This window comes from Crocodylus siamensis, chromosome 4, assembly GCF_052110815.1.
Source record: "Crocodylus siamensis isolate JL-2025a chromosome 4, ASM5211081v1, whole genome shotgun sequence".
NCBI classification, from domain to species: Eukaryota; Metazoa; Chordata; order Crocodylia; family Crocodylidae; genus Crocodylus; species Crocodylus siamensis.
In genome coordinates this window covers 207,803,418-207,821,090 of record NC_143398.1, presented here as the reverse complement: position 1 = coordinate 207,821,090, position 17,673 = coordinate 207,803,418, and the positions used below count along the sequence as shown (strand labels likewise).

The following is a 17,673-nucleotide window of genomic DNA, read 5'->3' as shown; positions in this document are numbered from 1 at the left end:
TTCTATCCTGGGGAAGATCTTAGAAAAGTTTATTAAGGAGGCCATCCTTGAGGGACTGGCCCAGGCTAACATTCTAAGGGACAGCCAGCACGGGTTTGTTGCCGGTAGGTCTTGTTTGACCAATCTCATTTCCTTCTATGACCAGGTGACCTATCACCTGGACAAGGGAGAAGAGATTGATGTCATATATCTTGACTTCAAAAAAGCTTTTGATCTGGTATCCCATGATCACCTCTTGGCCAAACTGCCCAGTTGTGGCCTTGGCTCCACCACGATTCGCTGGCTGGGAAATTGGCTTCGTGGTCGGACCCAGAGGGTTGTGATTGATGGCAGTCACTCATCATGGTGCCCTGTGACCAGTGGGGTCCCTCAAGGCTCTGTCCTGGGACCCATACTGTTCAACATCTTCATTAACGATGTGGACATTGGAGTCAGGAGTGGACTGGCCAAGTTCGCCGATGACACCAAACTTTGGGGCAAAGCATCCACGCCAGAAGATAGGCGGGTGATCCAGGCTGACCTGGACAAGCTCAGCAAATGGGCAGATGAGAACCTCATGGTGTTTAACACCGAAAAATGCAAGGTTCTCCACCTTGGGAGGAAAAACCTGCAGCACCCTTATAGGCTCGGCAGTGCTACGTTGGTTAGCACTACAGAAGAAAAAGACTTGGGGGTCATCATTGACCACAAGATGAACATGAGCCTGCAATGCGATGCTGCGGCTAGTAAAGCGACCAAAATGCTGGCGTGCATCCATAGATGCTTCTCGAGCAAATCCCGGGACATCATTCTCCCCTTGTACTCGGCCTTGGTGAGGCCGCAGCTGGAGTACTGCGTCCAGTTTTGGGCTCCACAATTCAAAAAGGATGTGGAGAAGCTTGAGAGAGTCCAGAGGAGAGCCATGCGCATGATCAGAGGTCAGGAAAACAGATCTTATGATGACAGGCTGAGAGCCATGGGACTCTTTAGCCTGGAAAAGCGCAGGCTCAGGGGTGATCTGATGGCCACCTACAAGTTTATCAGGGGTGACCACCAGGATCTGGGGGAACGTCTGTTCACCAGAGCGCCCCAAGGGATGACGAGGTCGAACGGTCACAAACTGCTGCAAGACCGTTTGAGGCTGGACATAAGGAAGAATTTCTTTACTGTCCGAGCCCCCAAGGTCTGGAACAGTCTGCCAGCGGAGGTGGTTCAAGCGCCTACATTGAACACCTTCAAGAGTAAATTGGATGCTTATCTTGCTGGGATCCTATGACCCCAGCTGACTTCCTGCCCCTTGGGCAGGGGGCTGGACTCAATGATCTCCCGAGGTCCCTTCCAGCCCTAATGTCTATGAAATCTATGAAATCTATGAAACCAGAGGGCTGCAGAGGCAAGTGGCCTGGCTCAGGATCAAGGACCAGAAGAGAGAAGTAAGTGGCCCAGTCTGGGGTGAGGGACCAGAGGCTTGAGGGCAGCCCAGCCTGGGGTCAGGAACCGTGTGGATTAAGGGATAGGCTAGAGCGAGGGCCAGTGTCCAGGGGCTCAGACACACAGAGAACACAAGGCTGAAACTAAAAGAGCTGGGCCCAAACAGGTTGGCCAGGACTGGAGCCATGCAGCCAGAGGAAAGGGAGGCTAAAGGCAGGAGGGCTGAGACCTCTACAAGGGATGGAATGGTGTATAGAGTAACATCTGCAAGGAATGGGCATGGATATAGCAGCAGGAAGAGGCCAAGAATTTAGCCTCTAAGGTGGGTAGGACATTAGGACGTAAGGAACTGGTATGGAGCACCTTGGGTTCACCAGCCTCTGAGGGCAGCCTCCCTTCATCAAATTTTACAACAAGACATGGCAGGCCAGGAACCAAGTTGGGACCCTGGGAAGCAAGGGCAAAAGCCAGGCAGGGTCAAAGTAACCACTAGGGGGTATTATGGAAACCCTTGGTGCTTGTTACAAGACTCAAATTTGACTTTGAATGATCTTTTTTTAATTAAGGCAAAACAAAGTTTGCATGATATATCTATTGGTAAGATCTAAAGCATCAAGCTCTGTTCACAAAGGTCAATATTCTATGGCCATTTGGGAACTTTAAATGCTGCACAGATGAACAGACTCAGAAGTTAGTACTATATTATAAAATACTGCCTACTAAATTAAAGACACACGTAATGCTAAGAACATTTTTGCAATACTCAAGAGAAGGACTTGCATTAAATTTTACCATGCAGCAATACCACTATTTACACTTACTGCAATTATGATTATCACAAGACTTCAGTATAAAACTGTAAGCATCCAACACTTACACAAAAGGCTTTTCCTGCAAACGTATCACGGTGTTACTAATCTCACATACAGGAAAGAACTGAGATAAAGGAGATCCTTGAAGTATTAAAAAGTCAACTCGGGTGCAGTTCAAAGCAAAGTATAAAGCAAGCTAATCGGTTTCTATTACTGTCTGGGTTAAATAATATTGCAGTTTACCCAAAAGGATGACCATAAAGCTCACTGGACATTCAAAGTGGGCAGCTTCACAGTGATGGAAAGATTAGGCTAACCCAGGAGAGCGAACACAAAATCATGTAAATGGTTGGTAACTTTGTTGTTCTGAACAGGAACCAAAACTGAACGCAAACATAGTGCCCAAGGAGGTATATAGTATATCAGCATTCAAAGAAATAGTACCATATATAATGGCTAATACACAATATTTCACACAAAAAATGTGTGAATTTTGTTTTCTCTCAGGGGCACACTTCCCATCCCCCCAGTCTGTAGGGGATGGGAAGCATAAACAGAACACTGCATCAAACTGTTTGTTTGAGAGATACAACTCTCTTGCAATCAAACAGTTAGTTTATACTGCTCAAATCTAAAGAGAACTGACCACTCAGAATCTGTGAGTGCCCAGTACACCTAGTGTAAGAGGAACTAGTTGCCAATTTTACACAGCAAATTTAAACTCAGGGAAAATTTCCATTTCCAGTGTGTCTACTTGGAAGCATGCTGAGCAAGGATGGCTTTCTGAACCTTTTCAGCATCTCTATATTCCCTCACAAAAACATCTACTAACACAACACCTTCTGGAGAATGCAGTGTCCATGCAACACTATTTTACAGGGCCCAGTGCTCCTTAGAAGATGCCAATGGCCATTGCAAATGAGTTGCCTGTTCATGGAAATGGCTGCAGCACAGATTGCTAAGATACAAACTTCTCCAAGTTCTCCAAAAGCTTCTTTGACCAAAACACATTTTTAGGAGTTAAAAAATAATTCAGTTTCCATGTCTGTTCATTAGTTAACTTCTCTGGAGGACTTAAAAGGACAGCTGTTTGTCACCCCCCATGGTGGTGGTAGAGTTTTTCATGCTATATGCTACTGAATACTGGAGGGAGGCCAAGCAGCCATCAGTCTGACTTTCAGTCTCAGGAGACTGGGACTGGATTTGAGCTACAGAAGAGAGAAGTTTTTGTATTTCCTGAAGTAGTCTCTCTGCCATCCAATCCCTCCTCACAGAAGCACACTGTCATTAGTGGCTAAATAAAAGTTTTGTCAATAGGTAAACATTGGCCCTTTCTAGCTTCTTAGCACTGGCAAAAATCAACTGATTGCAAAACTGATGCAAAACTGCAGATTACATTTATTTCAAAGTGGCAATGAAATACAACAGGAAAAAAAAGTCTCCCTTGTTATGATTCTCAATGATTCCTTTATTTTGGTAAAACAGGACTATTGTCTCTTGCAATCTTTTTTTTGGTTTGTTTTTCCTGAAATGAATGTGTCAGGAAAGAAAGCTTTCCAAAACAGTCACATTTTGCCTAGTTTAGTTTTCCAGAAGAGATGCCCAAAGTGTGCTCGGGGAAAGTGACACTAGGTTTTTCCTCAGTGACTGCATAACCTCAAGATTCAACTTCCCTCCTAGGACTTGCTTGAACACAGTCTGATTCTCTTCACTGTGAACTCAATGGGAGATTTGCTAACATCTTCAGTAAGAGCAAAATTAGGTCACTGTCAACTGCTTTGGAAAAATCCCACTTACAAATCTTAACTCTTTAAGGTCAATTTTCTATTAAACAAATTAAAAATGAAGTTAGCACAAAAGTTATCAATTACTGCAAAGTAACTGAAGGAGCTGTACATTAAGGAAATAAAACTTTTGTTAAAGCACCAGGAGTTTCAACATCCAAAAAACAATTTCCATCAAAACTGGCCAGACTCTTTTGTGCAAGTAAAAATAAATACACACGCGAAAATGAAATAAAATAAAAATCAAGGATTTTGTAAAAAACCAGATTATTCATTTTGTACATACATTTAACACAGACATGTAGCAAGAGTTTAATTGTAAGCTAAATGTAATTTACCTATAACTACATCGTGGCCATCAACCAGGCCTGCAGAGAACAGCTCCTGAGAAACGCCATCTGCCGTATCTGTCCAAAAGGTGAAATGAATAATTATAACAATAATTATTTTATTTTATTAAAATAAAAACAAAAAACCCCAAAAGAAGTGTTTGAAATTTAAAATACCTACTTACATCTCAGTTTCAAATATTCACAGAAGTAGGTTTGGATTCAAAATGGTCTTTGTTAGGAAACACAAACCCAACATGATTTTCCATCGATAATTAGCCCATCATGCACTGTACAACCGTACATACCCAAGATAACAATTTGAATCTTTATGAATCCTATAAAGATCATTACTTGAACATTGGCTTCTCCTCCATTACCTAATTAGGAATTTACTTAAAAAAATAAAGTTGGGATTTCTGCCATGTGTCCTGACATTCTTCCTAATGCCCACAGTACTAGGGCTTGGTATTTGACCAATGAAAAAATATTTGGTCAACTGACCAGTCATATATTATTAAATCATGATCAAATATCCGTTATTTATCCACTTGTGCTAATTACAAAAAAACAGGTTTGTTTAAAATTAATGTGGCATTGTGAAACAGTGAAATTAAAGAAACGTATGAATTATTATAACCAACAACATTGGTAAGTATAAATGTAAAATTCAGGACCAAGTTTTTGGTCGTAGCCAAGTTGGTCTAAAGCAGGGGTGGGCAAAATGCAGCCTGGGGGCCCGATGCGGCCTGCCAGGCCATTCTATCTGGCCTGCAGGGCCCCTAAAACATTTAGAAAATTAATATTTATCTGCCCCTGGCTGACTGTCATGTGGCCCTTGATGGCTTGCCAAAACTCCGTAAGTGGCCCTCTGTCCAAAATAATTGCCCACTCCTGATCTAAAGACACAGGCAGGCAAGTTTTTTGGTTAGATGTGATATCTTTTATTAGATCAACTGAATAGTTGTAAAAAAGTTCTTAGCAAGCTCTTGGGTGAAGTCACCCTTTGTCAGGCCCAGAGAGTCTCTGCTAGTTTGAGACTCCAAGGAATATGAGAAGCTAAAAGTTTTAGCTTCTCTCTTTCCTTGGAGTCTCAGACCAGCAGAGACTACCTATGTCTGATGAAAGGTGACTAGACCCAAAATCTTGTTCTCCAACTACTCAGTTGGTCTAAGAAAAGATATCACATCTAACCAAAGAATCTTGCCTGCCAAATTTAGTACTGAACAGTTCTTCTTTCCCTGGCTTTTATCCCAGAACCCTAGGGTCAGCACAACAGCTACAATACAAAAGAAATCAAACAGAAATAAACCCACACATCACAACCATAAAAGACAAAAGTTAGCTTTTCTATGGTCCTGGGTTTGTTTTTCCCACATCACAGTAGCTCCTTTTAATAGGGGGAAGGGAAAGGATGAAGGAAATGCTCAAGGGAGAGGACAGCAGTGGGTGTCCACTCCAAAATGGCGTGCGCGCACGCGTGTGTGTGTGTGTGTGTGTGTGTGTGTGTGTGTGTGTGTGTGTGTGTGTGTGTGTGTGTGTGTGTGTGTGTGTAGAGAGATCTTGACTCCTGCGTAGCAGGGGGGAAAAAAGAGCCCTCAGCTTTTGCCCTTGATAACACAATAAAGAAGGTAGGCAGCCACTTATACGAAGGAATTCTGGGTTTTATGAAATGTGACCATATTTGACCTTGGTCAAATAACAGGTGGTCAACTGACCAGCTTGCCAACCCTATCTCAGACCCATTCAACTCAATACGAGTGCTGTCTAAAGCTTTAATGTTTTGTGCTATTTGTTATTCTTGGGGCAGACAGACAGGTGAGAGGTAAGTCCTTGCACTTAAGCTTGAGAGTTGCAATATCCACAGTCCTTTAGACAAGAGATGTTGGTAGTTGTGGGACAGATATTAAAGGACAGATTCTGTTCCACTATTGAAAATCTACATGGATCACACGCACCTAAATGTAATTCTATTCCTCCCTGTTCAAGTCCCTGAAACCCCACATCACATCTGCTTTTGTAACGCATCTTATCCTTAAGACTGAGTCACAAAAAAAAGCAAGCCAATAGGTGAAAGATCTCACCCACCTTCTGTGTTAAAAGTTTTTCATGGACTTGAGCAGAGTGCAATAGGCCTGCACTTAGGTGCTTTTACCCACCTACAAACCTAACAAAATCTGGCCTTAAGAAAGATGTCCTCAGGTCTCACAATTTTTATTCTCTGGGTGTGGCTGCTTCGTTCCAAAGAGTCCAGCTGCTGTAAAGAGCCAGAGCTGAGGAAACACAGATGGTGCCTAAGTCAGCCCCAACTTCGAAGCTTAGAATTACAATGCTATGTTGGGTCTTTTATATAAAAAAGGGAGGAGGTTGGATCAGACCAGAATACTGGGATGATGTGATCCTGTCCCCTATTACAACGATTCTCATCCAGGGCACCACAGCATGCTAGGGTACCTTGAGATCCTTTTAAGGGTGTTATTGGATGCCATACAATGTTAGCAATGTTGGTGTGCAAACATGATTCACAGAGATTTTGAATAGGAACTCACAGTGTTAAAACGATTCTGCCCTGTTATGGTCTTTTAAAGTTTGTTGCAATAGAAAAATCATTGTTATTTTTCTGTAGTCTAAAAATGAGTGAAACTAAGAGCTGGAGTTTTTGAGGGATGCCTCGAGTCTAAAAATGTTGAGAATTACAGCTCTAGTATTTGTCTGGATCCATACACACAAACATGCCCCTCTACTCCTTCCCCTCCCCAGTCACTGTACAAAAAAAAGACATCTTACTTATGTTATCATTACAGCTTTCTCAACTTGGATTCATTTTTGGAGAGAAACACTTTCAAAAGTGTCTTTAATGGAGTAAAAAGGACTATTGTGAAATGTCAGGTGCAGCTATGGCCCAATGTAACTGCAGTACAACAGATCAACTCCCTCTGTGTCATATATCCAAGTAGTACCTGCTTTGCTTTTCAGACAAAGTAAGTTTCATTGCTTCTTATACCAGGTCACACTGGAAAACCAATAGAACTCTGCAAAAAGGAGCTAGATTCTAAAGTCCCAATGTCAGAAGCTTTATTTCTGACAAAGATACGGCCAGAAAAGACAATTCAAGTTTTTTTTGTTAAAAAGATGGAGTTTGTGAAATGCTTTGTGAAACTCTTCTTACCTGTTAACTCAGCAAATTTTTTACGAAAGTCAGAGACTCAAATGCAGAACCCTACAGTGACATCTTTATAGTCATTTTTCAAACCATAACCTCACGTGTTTTCAGGATACTATATTCTGTTTTCCAAACCTTGCACTATGATCACTTATTTATTCCTCCACCATAAAAAATGTGCATTTTGACTCTCTGATTCTTATGCATCACTCAAAGTGATCTATGTACAGAATTTTTCATTAAATGAACAATGTGAAACTGACAAATACTTCTCTATATACAATCTTATAAAATATACTGTATACTATATAGCTTTGTTACTAAAATTTACATACTCTGCACAATTTTTGTTCAGGTTAAGTAGCAGCAGAGAAAACACTTCATAGTGGTAATTTATATTAACGATAAGCAGTAATCAATTTTTGAAATACCCTTCTGAGCAATATAAGAATAATTTCAATTAAAGAAAAGCCTTACCTCTGCCTGGAGTAAACTCAAATCGTATGTCATTAAGTTCCTTTCTAGAGTTTCTGGAAAAAAAAAATGCATCAAACACATTAAAATGTAATGAAGCACAGCTTATAAAGCCTAAATGTATTCATCTTTATAAATAAACTGTTAATACATAAACATTATTTTACAGTTTTATATTCTAGTATTCCCCCAACTGGAATAGAAGTACATGAAAGCATAAATAAGGGGGAAAGCCCAGGGAATTTAACATTTTGCTTTTATAAAAATCAGCCAGCAACTTATTTTGTTAGGATTATAAAATTACATATTTTCATTTGTGATGAATTATGACTTCAAATCCATTCATAGAGACAAAAATTTTATTGTTAAAAATGTCCCTAAATTTCTCAAATGTAACAATAGGGCATACTTTAAAACTGTTCCAATAAAATATGCAGTATTTCAAATCCTTTAACAATCTTAATAAAATCTGAATAACAGGAGTATGCTAAACAGGTTTATTTATAGTACTCCTCCCTTTTTGTGTAAGGCTGGACCATATCACTGAAAATAAAAATCTGGGGACCAAAACAGTGGAATAAAACCAGAAAACTGATAAGAAAAGGATCACTGAGTCCTTGATGCAAGTGAATGTCAAACTGCATGAATCCCTAGTATGTATAGCAGAATAAAAAAATCATTAATGTAAACAATTAGAAATGTTTTAAGAAACAGAAATTTTCCAACCCTGAACTGTATACACATGGGTCTGTAGCATCAAAAACAAACAATCCTTAAGTCCATGGCTTTCCACATACACAACAAAGAAATATATAGCTTGACAGAAAGATGTTTAATTTTCTTTGCTTGCTTAGTAGTTAATGTGAAACAGTACAACATACTAAATATTATTAATTCAAAACACTAAAAAACTAGTATAGAAAATAATCTCATTTTTGATTTCACAGTTTATATGGCAATACTTAATTTAAAGTAATACAGGAACAGCAAATAATAAGCCTTTTGATAAAAAGGACATTCAATTTTTTGTTTCTAAAATGAGAACACCATATGATATAAAGCCAATGGACTGAAGAAGTCAGTTGATAAACTGAATAGAAGGCTTTCCCTTTACTGTTTCAGACTGCAAAACTTGTCTATTACAATACTCCCTTTCCCCAGCTCTCCAGAATCAGCTTATCTACCTAATTTAGAAAGGAAGCTGCTACTATGTTTCCTCAGGACTAAACATCCCCTGCTTACAAATGTAGCACACAGTAAATGACCGATTTAGCTCAAAGCTTTTATTATTACACGTTAGTCCTAGCGCTTGACCATACTCCACAAAATTTGAGCACAGAGACTTTTCCCCTTACTCTCTCACGCTGCAAGGTTGCAAGATGTAAGTTTGCATTTCCTTTTGAAGTACTCCTTAGAAAGGTCTGTGTAGTCCCCACTACACGTTTAAATGAAACCAGCTACAGTGTTAGTCACCAGTTAATTGTGTAATATATTTAATGTGTACCAGGGGCCTGTAACATTTAAAAAGAATGCTTCTAATGGAACAGAGGAATTGACCCCATATAGAGGGAAACGAGAGAAAACAGCAATGCATTGTGTGATGTATAAAGTAAACCTGTGGTTTTCAACCTTTTTGGATTTGAGGCACCCCTCCTAACTTTAGTGATATGAATGGCACCCAATTTTAAAAACGAATTTAATGATTATAGAGCTTACTTCCTTGCAGAGAGCCTTGGAAGTGGGGATGCGGGTTCATATAAGCAGGGACAGGCCTGAGCCTGTACTTATGTACATCTCCTAAAAACATATTGCCTTACAACACCCTTCAAAAGATAGGGCAGCACCCCAGGACCACAGCACCCTGAAGAAATCATGGAAGCAAGCAAAAAAAAGCCTTCATATGACAGCTGCCTGACAGTTGTTCTTAGGTGTTATTTTTTAACAGAAGTCAACAGCTTCCTGAAGGAAGAATGATCATTTGGATTGACTGGGTCACTTCAGCCTACTGTGTTTGTGCAATCTGGCCATGTAAATTGCTGCTATGGATATCATGACTTTAAACTTAATATCTGTCTTTTGCACTTCAGTTCTCAACCCTAGCATTCTACCCTCATGGGTGTAATGAGATATGTGGTGAGGGACTCGCTACACATTGTACTTTGAGCTGCTCAAAAGTTGATTGGTGTTAGTTCTAGTTCAAGTTTGGAGCAGTCACACCTTAGGGCTAAAAACGTTCTCTGACTGTCCCCCACCTGCACAGCTGTGACTTGCTATTAGAGGGCTCACAAGCAGGGGCCTCACTAAGAGCTACAGCTGTGAGTTGTAACTACAGGGCTGGTAAGCCGGGACAGGCCCCTGCCCTAGTTGGGGGTTGGGGGAAAGAGAGGTTGGGGTGGACAGGAACATGAAGCTAGGAGGCAGAGTGTTAATGGGATGGGGGTGGGTAATGAAATGGGAGGTGGAAAGGAAATGGGAGTGGGGGAAGAGTGGTAAAATGAAGCCAGCCACTGAAGAATAAAGTAAAAAAAACAAAAAAAAAAGTTTAAAAGGAAATAAGAAATAAATTAAAGAAGGTTCCATGTTTTCATAAATTGGGATGGGGGGTGCATACTTGGTGTAGGGGGATGCCAATCATGCTTCCTGGGATGGCTGGGAGGTGGGAGAAGTATTGGAAGGCTCTTTCAGGGGAGCTACTGCTCCTGCCCCAGGAAGGAAGCCCCAGCTCAGGGGCACCCAATCCAGACCCCTACCATGTTCCTCCCACAACCTCCCCTAGATCCCCCTCCTGGACCCATCTGTGCCCTGTGACCTGGCTAGCTGGCATGTGCTCTGTAGGCTGTTTACATGGGGTTGCACCCCTGCAGGTAGGAAGGTCACACCCTTAGCAGGAAGGGAAGTTGACTTGGTGCTAGATCTGTTCCTGGGGCAATAAAGTTCAGGGTGTGGAAAGTTTGTCCACACAGAACAGGGAGGGGAGGGGATACTGCATCCTGGGATGCTGGAGGCCTGCAACTTGGGTGACTCATCTCTGGGGAGTGGCCACACATTAATGGAACACAACCTAACATGGATCAGAAATAAACCTGCCCTGGAGTAGCATAACTTTAAGCTGCCTAAAATATGCTTAGAACTAGTTTCAGGTGTTAATCCAAAGGTTTAGAACTCCAGAAGCAACCTAAAATTAAATGTGCAATAAGGTCCTAAAATATTGTTCACAACTGTGCTTCTATTTATAACTGAATTGGACATTTAATGTAGCAAACACTCTGCATGCATTTATTTCTGGATAATCCACCTTCTCAGATATCACCCATAATATAATGCTCAGGGTCTGCATATTCTGAGTCCCCACCCTCAAGAGCAAAATTTAACTAAATCAATACCAGCAAACTGTATGAGCTGTAAACTACTTTACCCCTTCCCCTCCACCTTTCCTACCTCCTTCCCCCTCATCAGCCAACCTGTGCCATCATTACTAACACTATATCAAATATTACTAGATGCACTACAGAATGTATTCACAATCAATTCAGGAGACTAAGGGAGAAAGCACCCATGTTAATGCACATCTAAAATGATGGAGGACCACAGGTCTTACCATTCTTTAGAAGTAACAACCAGAAACTGAAAGTATTTCTCCCCTTCTCTACACCAGAGGATTTAGATGTTCATTGAAATGTCTGAAGCATAGAACATGCATCTCAACTGAACTCCAAAACTTAGTACTTGTCAATATAGCAAAATATCACACTCTGTGCAAAAATCACCCATGCATAGACAGTTCACAGAGGGTACATGAAATGGTATCTAGAACCAACATGACACAAATGACTGACAGTAAAGCTGTACATTAATGGGAATAAAGAAATGTGCAGCCTCATTGGCTGTATGTGGATGTGCTCTGGATCCAAACTGGCTGGCACAGAGAACACCATAGATAAAGATAAGTGACAGAAGAAACCAATCTGATGTGGACCTAGGAATCCAGAAATAGGAGACAAGAAGAAGCCAAGACTGCATCAACTGTAAAAATGGATGCACTGAGGGTCCTATAATATCCACAACTACATGTTTGCATCAAACCAGCTTATCTAGTCTTTGGACAGGACCAAGTGAAATTCACTCACCATATGATTTGATAGCAAATGGCTTTGAGAACATCTGTGTATAATCCAAAACTGTGACTGCATCTCATATTAAGTTAAATCAGGTATCTCTAAACTTACTAGTTCAGGTACCAACAACAGTGTAGCCCTTGTGGCACAAGCTTCAGCTGTTGAATATTTACCTGGCTCACGCTAAAGCCTTTGGCAGCGTGGTTACACTCGGTATACAAACCAATCAGCTAATTTAAAACCGACTTGGGTATGTCTACAACAAGGAGCCTCTGCCGGTGGCGTAGATATACCATTAGTTACCTTCTCAACATACAGGTTTGCAAAATGTCACACATATTAGAGATTAAAATAGGAGGTAAATCTCAAATCTTTTAAATAAGTGTGCATGATCCAAATGTAGAATTAAATTTCTGATTGTGTGTAAAAAAAATCCAGAAGACATCACTTATCTATCGAATCTATATGACATCGCTCATCTGCCATGCTGTTCTCCTTCAAAGAAAAATAACCAATAAGATCCACTTGAACCTGTCAAAGATCAAAGTCTTTGATTTCAGATGCCGATGGCAAAAGGTCAGATGACAAAAGGTCAGAAGCTAACACAACAAACTCTGTGGTTGTAATTTATCCCTCTGTATTAACAGTGTTGAATATACACACCCCTGTCTGTGCCTCATTTCAAATTACTTGCGAGAGAAACTGGCCTTGACAATTCAGCACGAGAGATAACGGTACCCATAGTGACCAGATAAAAATGAAACTACTTTAATGAAGTTGTAAAATTAAATATGCTACGCCCGCCAACCTGTGACCAAACAGAACCAGTACCACCCAAGTAAAAATAACCCCCCTTTTTTTATGAAACCTGAGCAAACAAAGAAAGCACAAGTGCCAACTCATTAATTATTTATAATTGTCGTATAGTAATTGGTCACCTGTGCCTAATAAAACTTTGAAAGAACTTCCGCCCAAAGCAGAGAACTGTGTATACACTCAAGAAGAACAGATTGTCCACAACAGGTGTTTCTCTCCGCCTCCGTATTTTTTTTATTTTTTTTTGGCGTAACCCGTCTCGTCTTACCGGTCCGTTTATCTCTTTATCTTTGACGTTATCTTTCTTATCAAGAGCTCTTGCAGACTGCAACGGCTTATATGAATCGCTCGGAAGCAGCTGTCTTACCCACCCTGTAAATGCTGGGTAACATGATACCTGCATGCTGTAACTAAATCAATCAGCTCCACTGCCTATGCTCTAGCCATCAGAAGCGTAAGTAAAATAAATCTTTTGTGAAATCATCACGCTGTGTTTAAATCATACTGACTCCTGCTCACCGTTATCACCCACCTGCCCGGTCATAAATCCCCCTCCTTGCGCCAAGCCGGTCGTGCCGACCCAGGCTCGCAGGTCAAGGGTACACTGGCGTTATGGGGCGCAACAGAACCTAGGAGAGATTTCAGTCTCAGAGCAGACTTATCTAGAAACTTGCTTGAAAATGCTTGCCAAGTGGACCTCGTTAAAAGGTCTCATCAATCCTAAATGCTTTAATATAAATATATATCAGATTTTGGCTGTGTATTATAGTTTTAACAATGCTTATAAAATTGGTTTAAATACGAATAATTTCTTTTACCGCCTTTTACCAACACTTTCTCAGCTGCGAGGTTTTTCATGGACATAAGAAAAATAGCAGCATAAGAATCCGTGCCTTCAGGTCTACCATGAAAAAGTGTTTTAGCCAATTCAGCATGGAACAAAAGTTAACACAGGTCCCTGTACATCTTTCAAAAATTCTTTGAGACCTGACAGGGGCTGTGCTGCCAAAGAAAGCTCTGTCTCTTGCAAATTTTCAACTTTGGTCTTAGTCAATAATTCTCAGCATCAACAAAACATTAATTCTTTTACAAAATAGAAGTTCATCTGGTTTTTTGGAACTGGCAAACAGGCTAAGCCCAGAGATGAACTTAATTGCTGCAGCAAATTCTTTTTTCCAGTGAATAGCTCAATCTACTTCAAAAGCTAATAGCAGTGGAATGTGTTTTGCGGTCCATTATTCTTCTTCTCCTCAGTAAGGAAACTGTAAGTAGAGTCATATTTCAGTGTACCAGGCCATGAAGTTTTGCTGTGGGAAAAATAAATCCAACCACCAGGCACGCTCAGCTGTGACTCAGAACTATTATCATCCACTAAATATGTATAAAAGTATTATAGTCAAGCAATAGACAAATGAAAGAAAACAAAAGCAAAACGATTGGCAAAAGAGATGCCTTACTCTTACTAAATGAGATAGTAAATTTTGAAATAATTAAGCCATATGTAGCATTAGAAGTGAAATATCCACCTGTGCAATGAACTAAACAGACTTCAATTTTAAAATATTTTCAGGTAACCAGAATTTGATTCTAGCAAGACAGGTAATTAAGTAAAATCTAACAGATAAATAATGCAACTATGCAGACATATATTTGATTAATAAGGTATAGCTTTTTATTAAGCTAACTTGATTCTGCTATGAAGTTGGCAAACAGCAGGCTAGATTTTGCCTGAAGTATATTTGCATTTAGCAGAAAACAAGCTCAAAATTTAAGGATTTTTCCACCCCTCTCTCCCTAGAAAAATTTGGGAGTTTTGGTTTCCAGCTAGATTTACCAAGAATGAGAAAGTCACCTCAACTTCTCTTCAGATACAGATTCTACGTTGCTGTGCGACTGGTATGTGGGACGACAAGCAAACTCCACTATAAACACTTGATCTGGCTACCATTGGTTTTCAGAGGTCTCATACCCCCCACCTTCCCCTCCCCCCCTTAAACAGGACACTGTTTAATCAAATGTAGGAGCAGCAGCCGTCTGTACTAATTTTTACACAAACCCTTTTGGAACTGCTGAAACATCACTACCTCCCTATATTTATTATTTTTTTTAAATGAAAAACAGACCTAAACACTTTCAGATTTGGAGCCACCACTGCACTGCGTACTTCTTCAACTAGAAAAACTAAGCCATCCAAATGCAAAATGTAGCACTTGGGAACATCCTGTAGATTTATGCCACTCTACAATCTTTGCTTCTAAAAACAACCGGAGGTATTGCACCCCTCAGATTAAGTTCTCCCAATTGGAACATAGTATTTAAGAAGGTGCAACAGACTCGTGCAAGTCACAAATACAATTTTTAAAGTGAGCCTTTCAAATTTCAGAACATCATGTATGCAAAATAACCTGATAAACCAATACATCAGATAGACAATTTCTACACTGTGCCACTGCATGTTATACAGTCTGTACCCTGGAAAAAACTCATGGGTATAAGCTTATGCTATACTTTGAGGTTTAAAGACTGTTTAAACTATGGTATTTTAGAGTCAGACACCTAATTATGGTGAGACTTTCACTGCAGGGAGACATGCTCAAACTATTAAAAGGACTATGATCTGGCTACAAGTAGTTCCAAGTCCAATTTGTAACGAGAGGACATAATGAGGATTCTACAGATAAACTTCCCAATTATCTTGTCACCTGTGTCATCAATTGTAAATCACACATCTTTTCTGTGAGAATTAACAGACGCTCCATTTTGGGGGAGAAAAAGCATTTTTATCATCTGTCTTGTTTCCCAACTTCTCTCCAACTTAGGTTTTTGTTCATCACTCTAGTTTTGAGCATAATCCTCTCGCTTATGATGTTTCTCCAACTTGGATGCAAGAAAGAAGGGACAGTATCATGCAGCTAGTCAGCCTCCGCAGACCATTAGTAAGTGTTCTGTTAGCAACAGTTTAGGAAGGTCCTGGAACATGAATAATTAAGGCAAGTTTATAAACATATTATAGAGCAGTTCTTCATTTGCTTGCCAGTTGTTTGGAACCTGTAGGCTAGGGACAGAAGTTGCACATAAACCAGGTTAAATGATCAGAAACTGGTTTAAACCTGTAACACAACAGAAGTTAAGTGAAATAAACCAGTTTCAAAATGGCTGAAACTGGTTAAAGATTAACCTGGTTGAATATAGTATCAGACTTAACTGATTTGGGTCAAACTGGCTTATGGAACTTCTGTCCCAGACCCCTTCCTGGTTTAAGTTAAATCAGAGTCCCCCTGGGGTGGGCTGGGCTGGGTTGAGCTGTCTGCTCCAGAAAGCAGGGTTGGCCCCGCCCCTCCCCTCCCTAGCCAAAGTTCCAGCTGGCTAAGGAGGTGGAGGACTGCAGCGTCTGCCAGGCTTCCCCAGCCCCATCTCCCCCCTTCTCAGGTTGCTACTCCAGCAGGGATCTCCCCATCTGCCCTGCTCCCACAGCAGGACCCCGGTGGCACGGACCCCAGACGGTATCTGGCCATGCCCCTCCCTTGCTAGCTAATAGCAGTATTTGTGTGCATCTCCAATTTCATTAGAACAAAGGTAGACAGAACAGTGTCTGCTTATGTTTACAAGCCAGTGGCCTGTAAACGCAAATGCACCCTGCAGATAAGAAGAGCTTGAAACTAGAGTTGCATTTGTTTTCTTTTGTAGGGCCTGATGGGCTGATTGGCTTTGTGTTCTGGTAAGCTCCCTGCTGGTTTGCTTGCTTCAAAGCCTGCAATCTGTCAACGTTCAACAGGGGACAGAGAGAGGTGTGAGAAATAACCTGGACTGCAATGAACGCAACTTGTGAATGCAATCAGGTTGCTGCAGACAGTATGAACAAGCAGAGAGAGGGAGATTGAAAAGCTCACCATCATCACCAGATGCATGCAGTCCACACAAGCAGTCCTCCCTCCCTGACCCCTTGCTTCAGAGTGCTAGCCGGGGACTCCTTGAGCAGCAAGCGGGGAAAAGCCTGGTGAGGGCTGCTTCCCCATCTCTCTCCAGGTACACTCTGGCTAGGGACTCTGCAGGCAGGGTTAGGGTTTAAACCTCTTCCTAATCATAGCATCCTGTCAAGGCCTAGCTATGCCCTCCCACCCCAGCTCAGCATTGTCGAAGGGAAGGGAGGGCTCACTTTAGCACCCCCACTCCTAGCCTGAGCCACTGCAGGCATGTGTCTGCATATCCTGATTCAAAAGTCAATGTCTATCCACTTGCAGATCAGTTCAGTCTCTGCACGTTAGACTAAACTGCAAAGATGGAAACAATTCAGGCGCAGGCTTTCTGAATGTCTGTCCCTAGCTGTAATATCAGCCCAAAATGGCTTAGTCTTCAAACTGATAGCTGTTCCAGTGATCCATAAAAGCATATGATTAGTAGAAGCTCATTTCCAGAATCAACAGGCAGAGCAGACATAATACTGTAAAGATATAGCCAGAAAAAAATTGACAACCCCACAGACTTATATCTGGGTACAAAGAGCTGCCAAATCAATAAAGGAATATATTGCATAGGTTCAGTAATATCATTGTAGATGAAGGAGAGGAAAAAACCCCAACTTGTGTCAATTAACCTTCCTCCCTACTACCAATGCAGGATTGTCCCTACAGTACAATTTAAACTTAGACTAAGCATCTGTTAAGACATGCAGCCAGCAATGGGGGTTCTAACCTCCTTCTCTGGAAGGCTACAGACACTCCCTAACCCCTTGATCCCAGCCTCTCAATTCAGATTATTCCTTTTTTATTT

The 17,673-nt window shown here is 41.0% G+C and overlaps 1 protein-coding gene across 4 annotated transcripts in view; it reads right to left on the bottom strand.

The window, feature by feature from the left end:
* The window catches only part of STK39 (serine/threonine kinase 39), a 211,941-nt gene that overhangs the window by 40,608 nt on the left and 153,660 nt on the right, over positions 1 to 17,673 (bottom strand). For all 4 annotated transcript variants that reach the window (XM_090045551.1, XM_090045548.1, XM_090045549.1 and 1 more), the window contains 2 exons: positions 7,976 to 8,028; positions 4,345 to 4,413 (listed from right to left, as the gene is read on the bottom strand). In XM_090045551.1, coding sequence (XP_089901677.1) covers positions 4,345 to 4,413; positions 7,976 to 8,028 — 122 coding nt within the window. The remainder of the gene's footprint in view (positions 1 to 4,344; positions 4,414 to 7,975; positions 8,029 to 17,673) is intronic.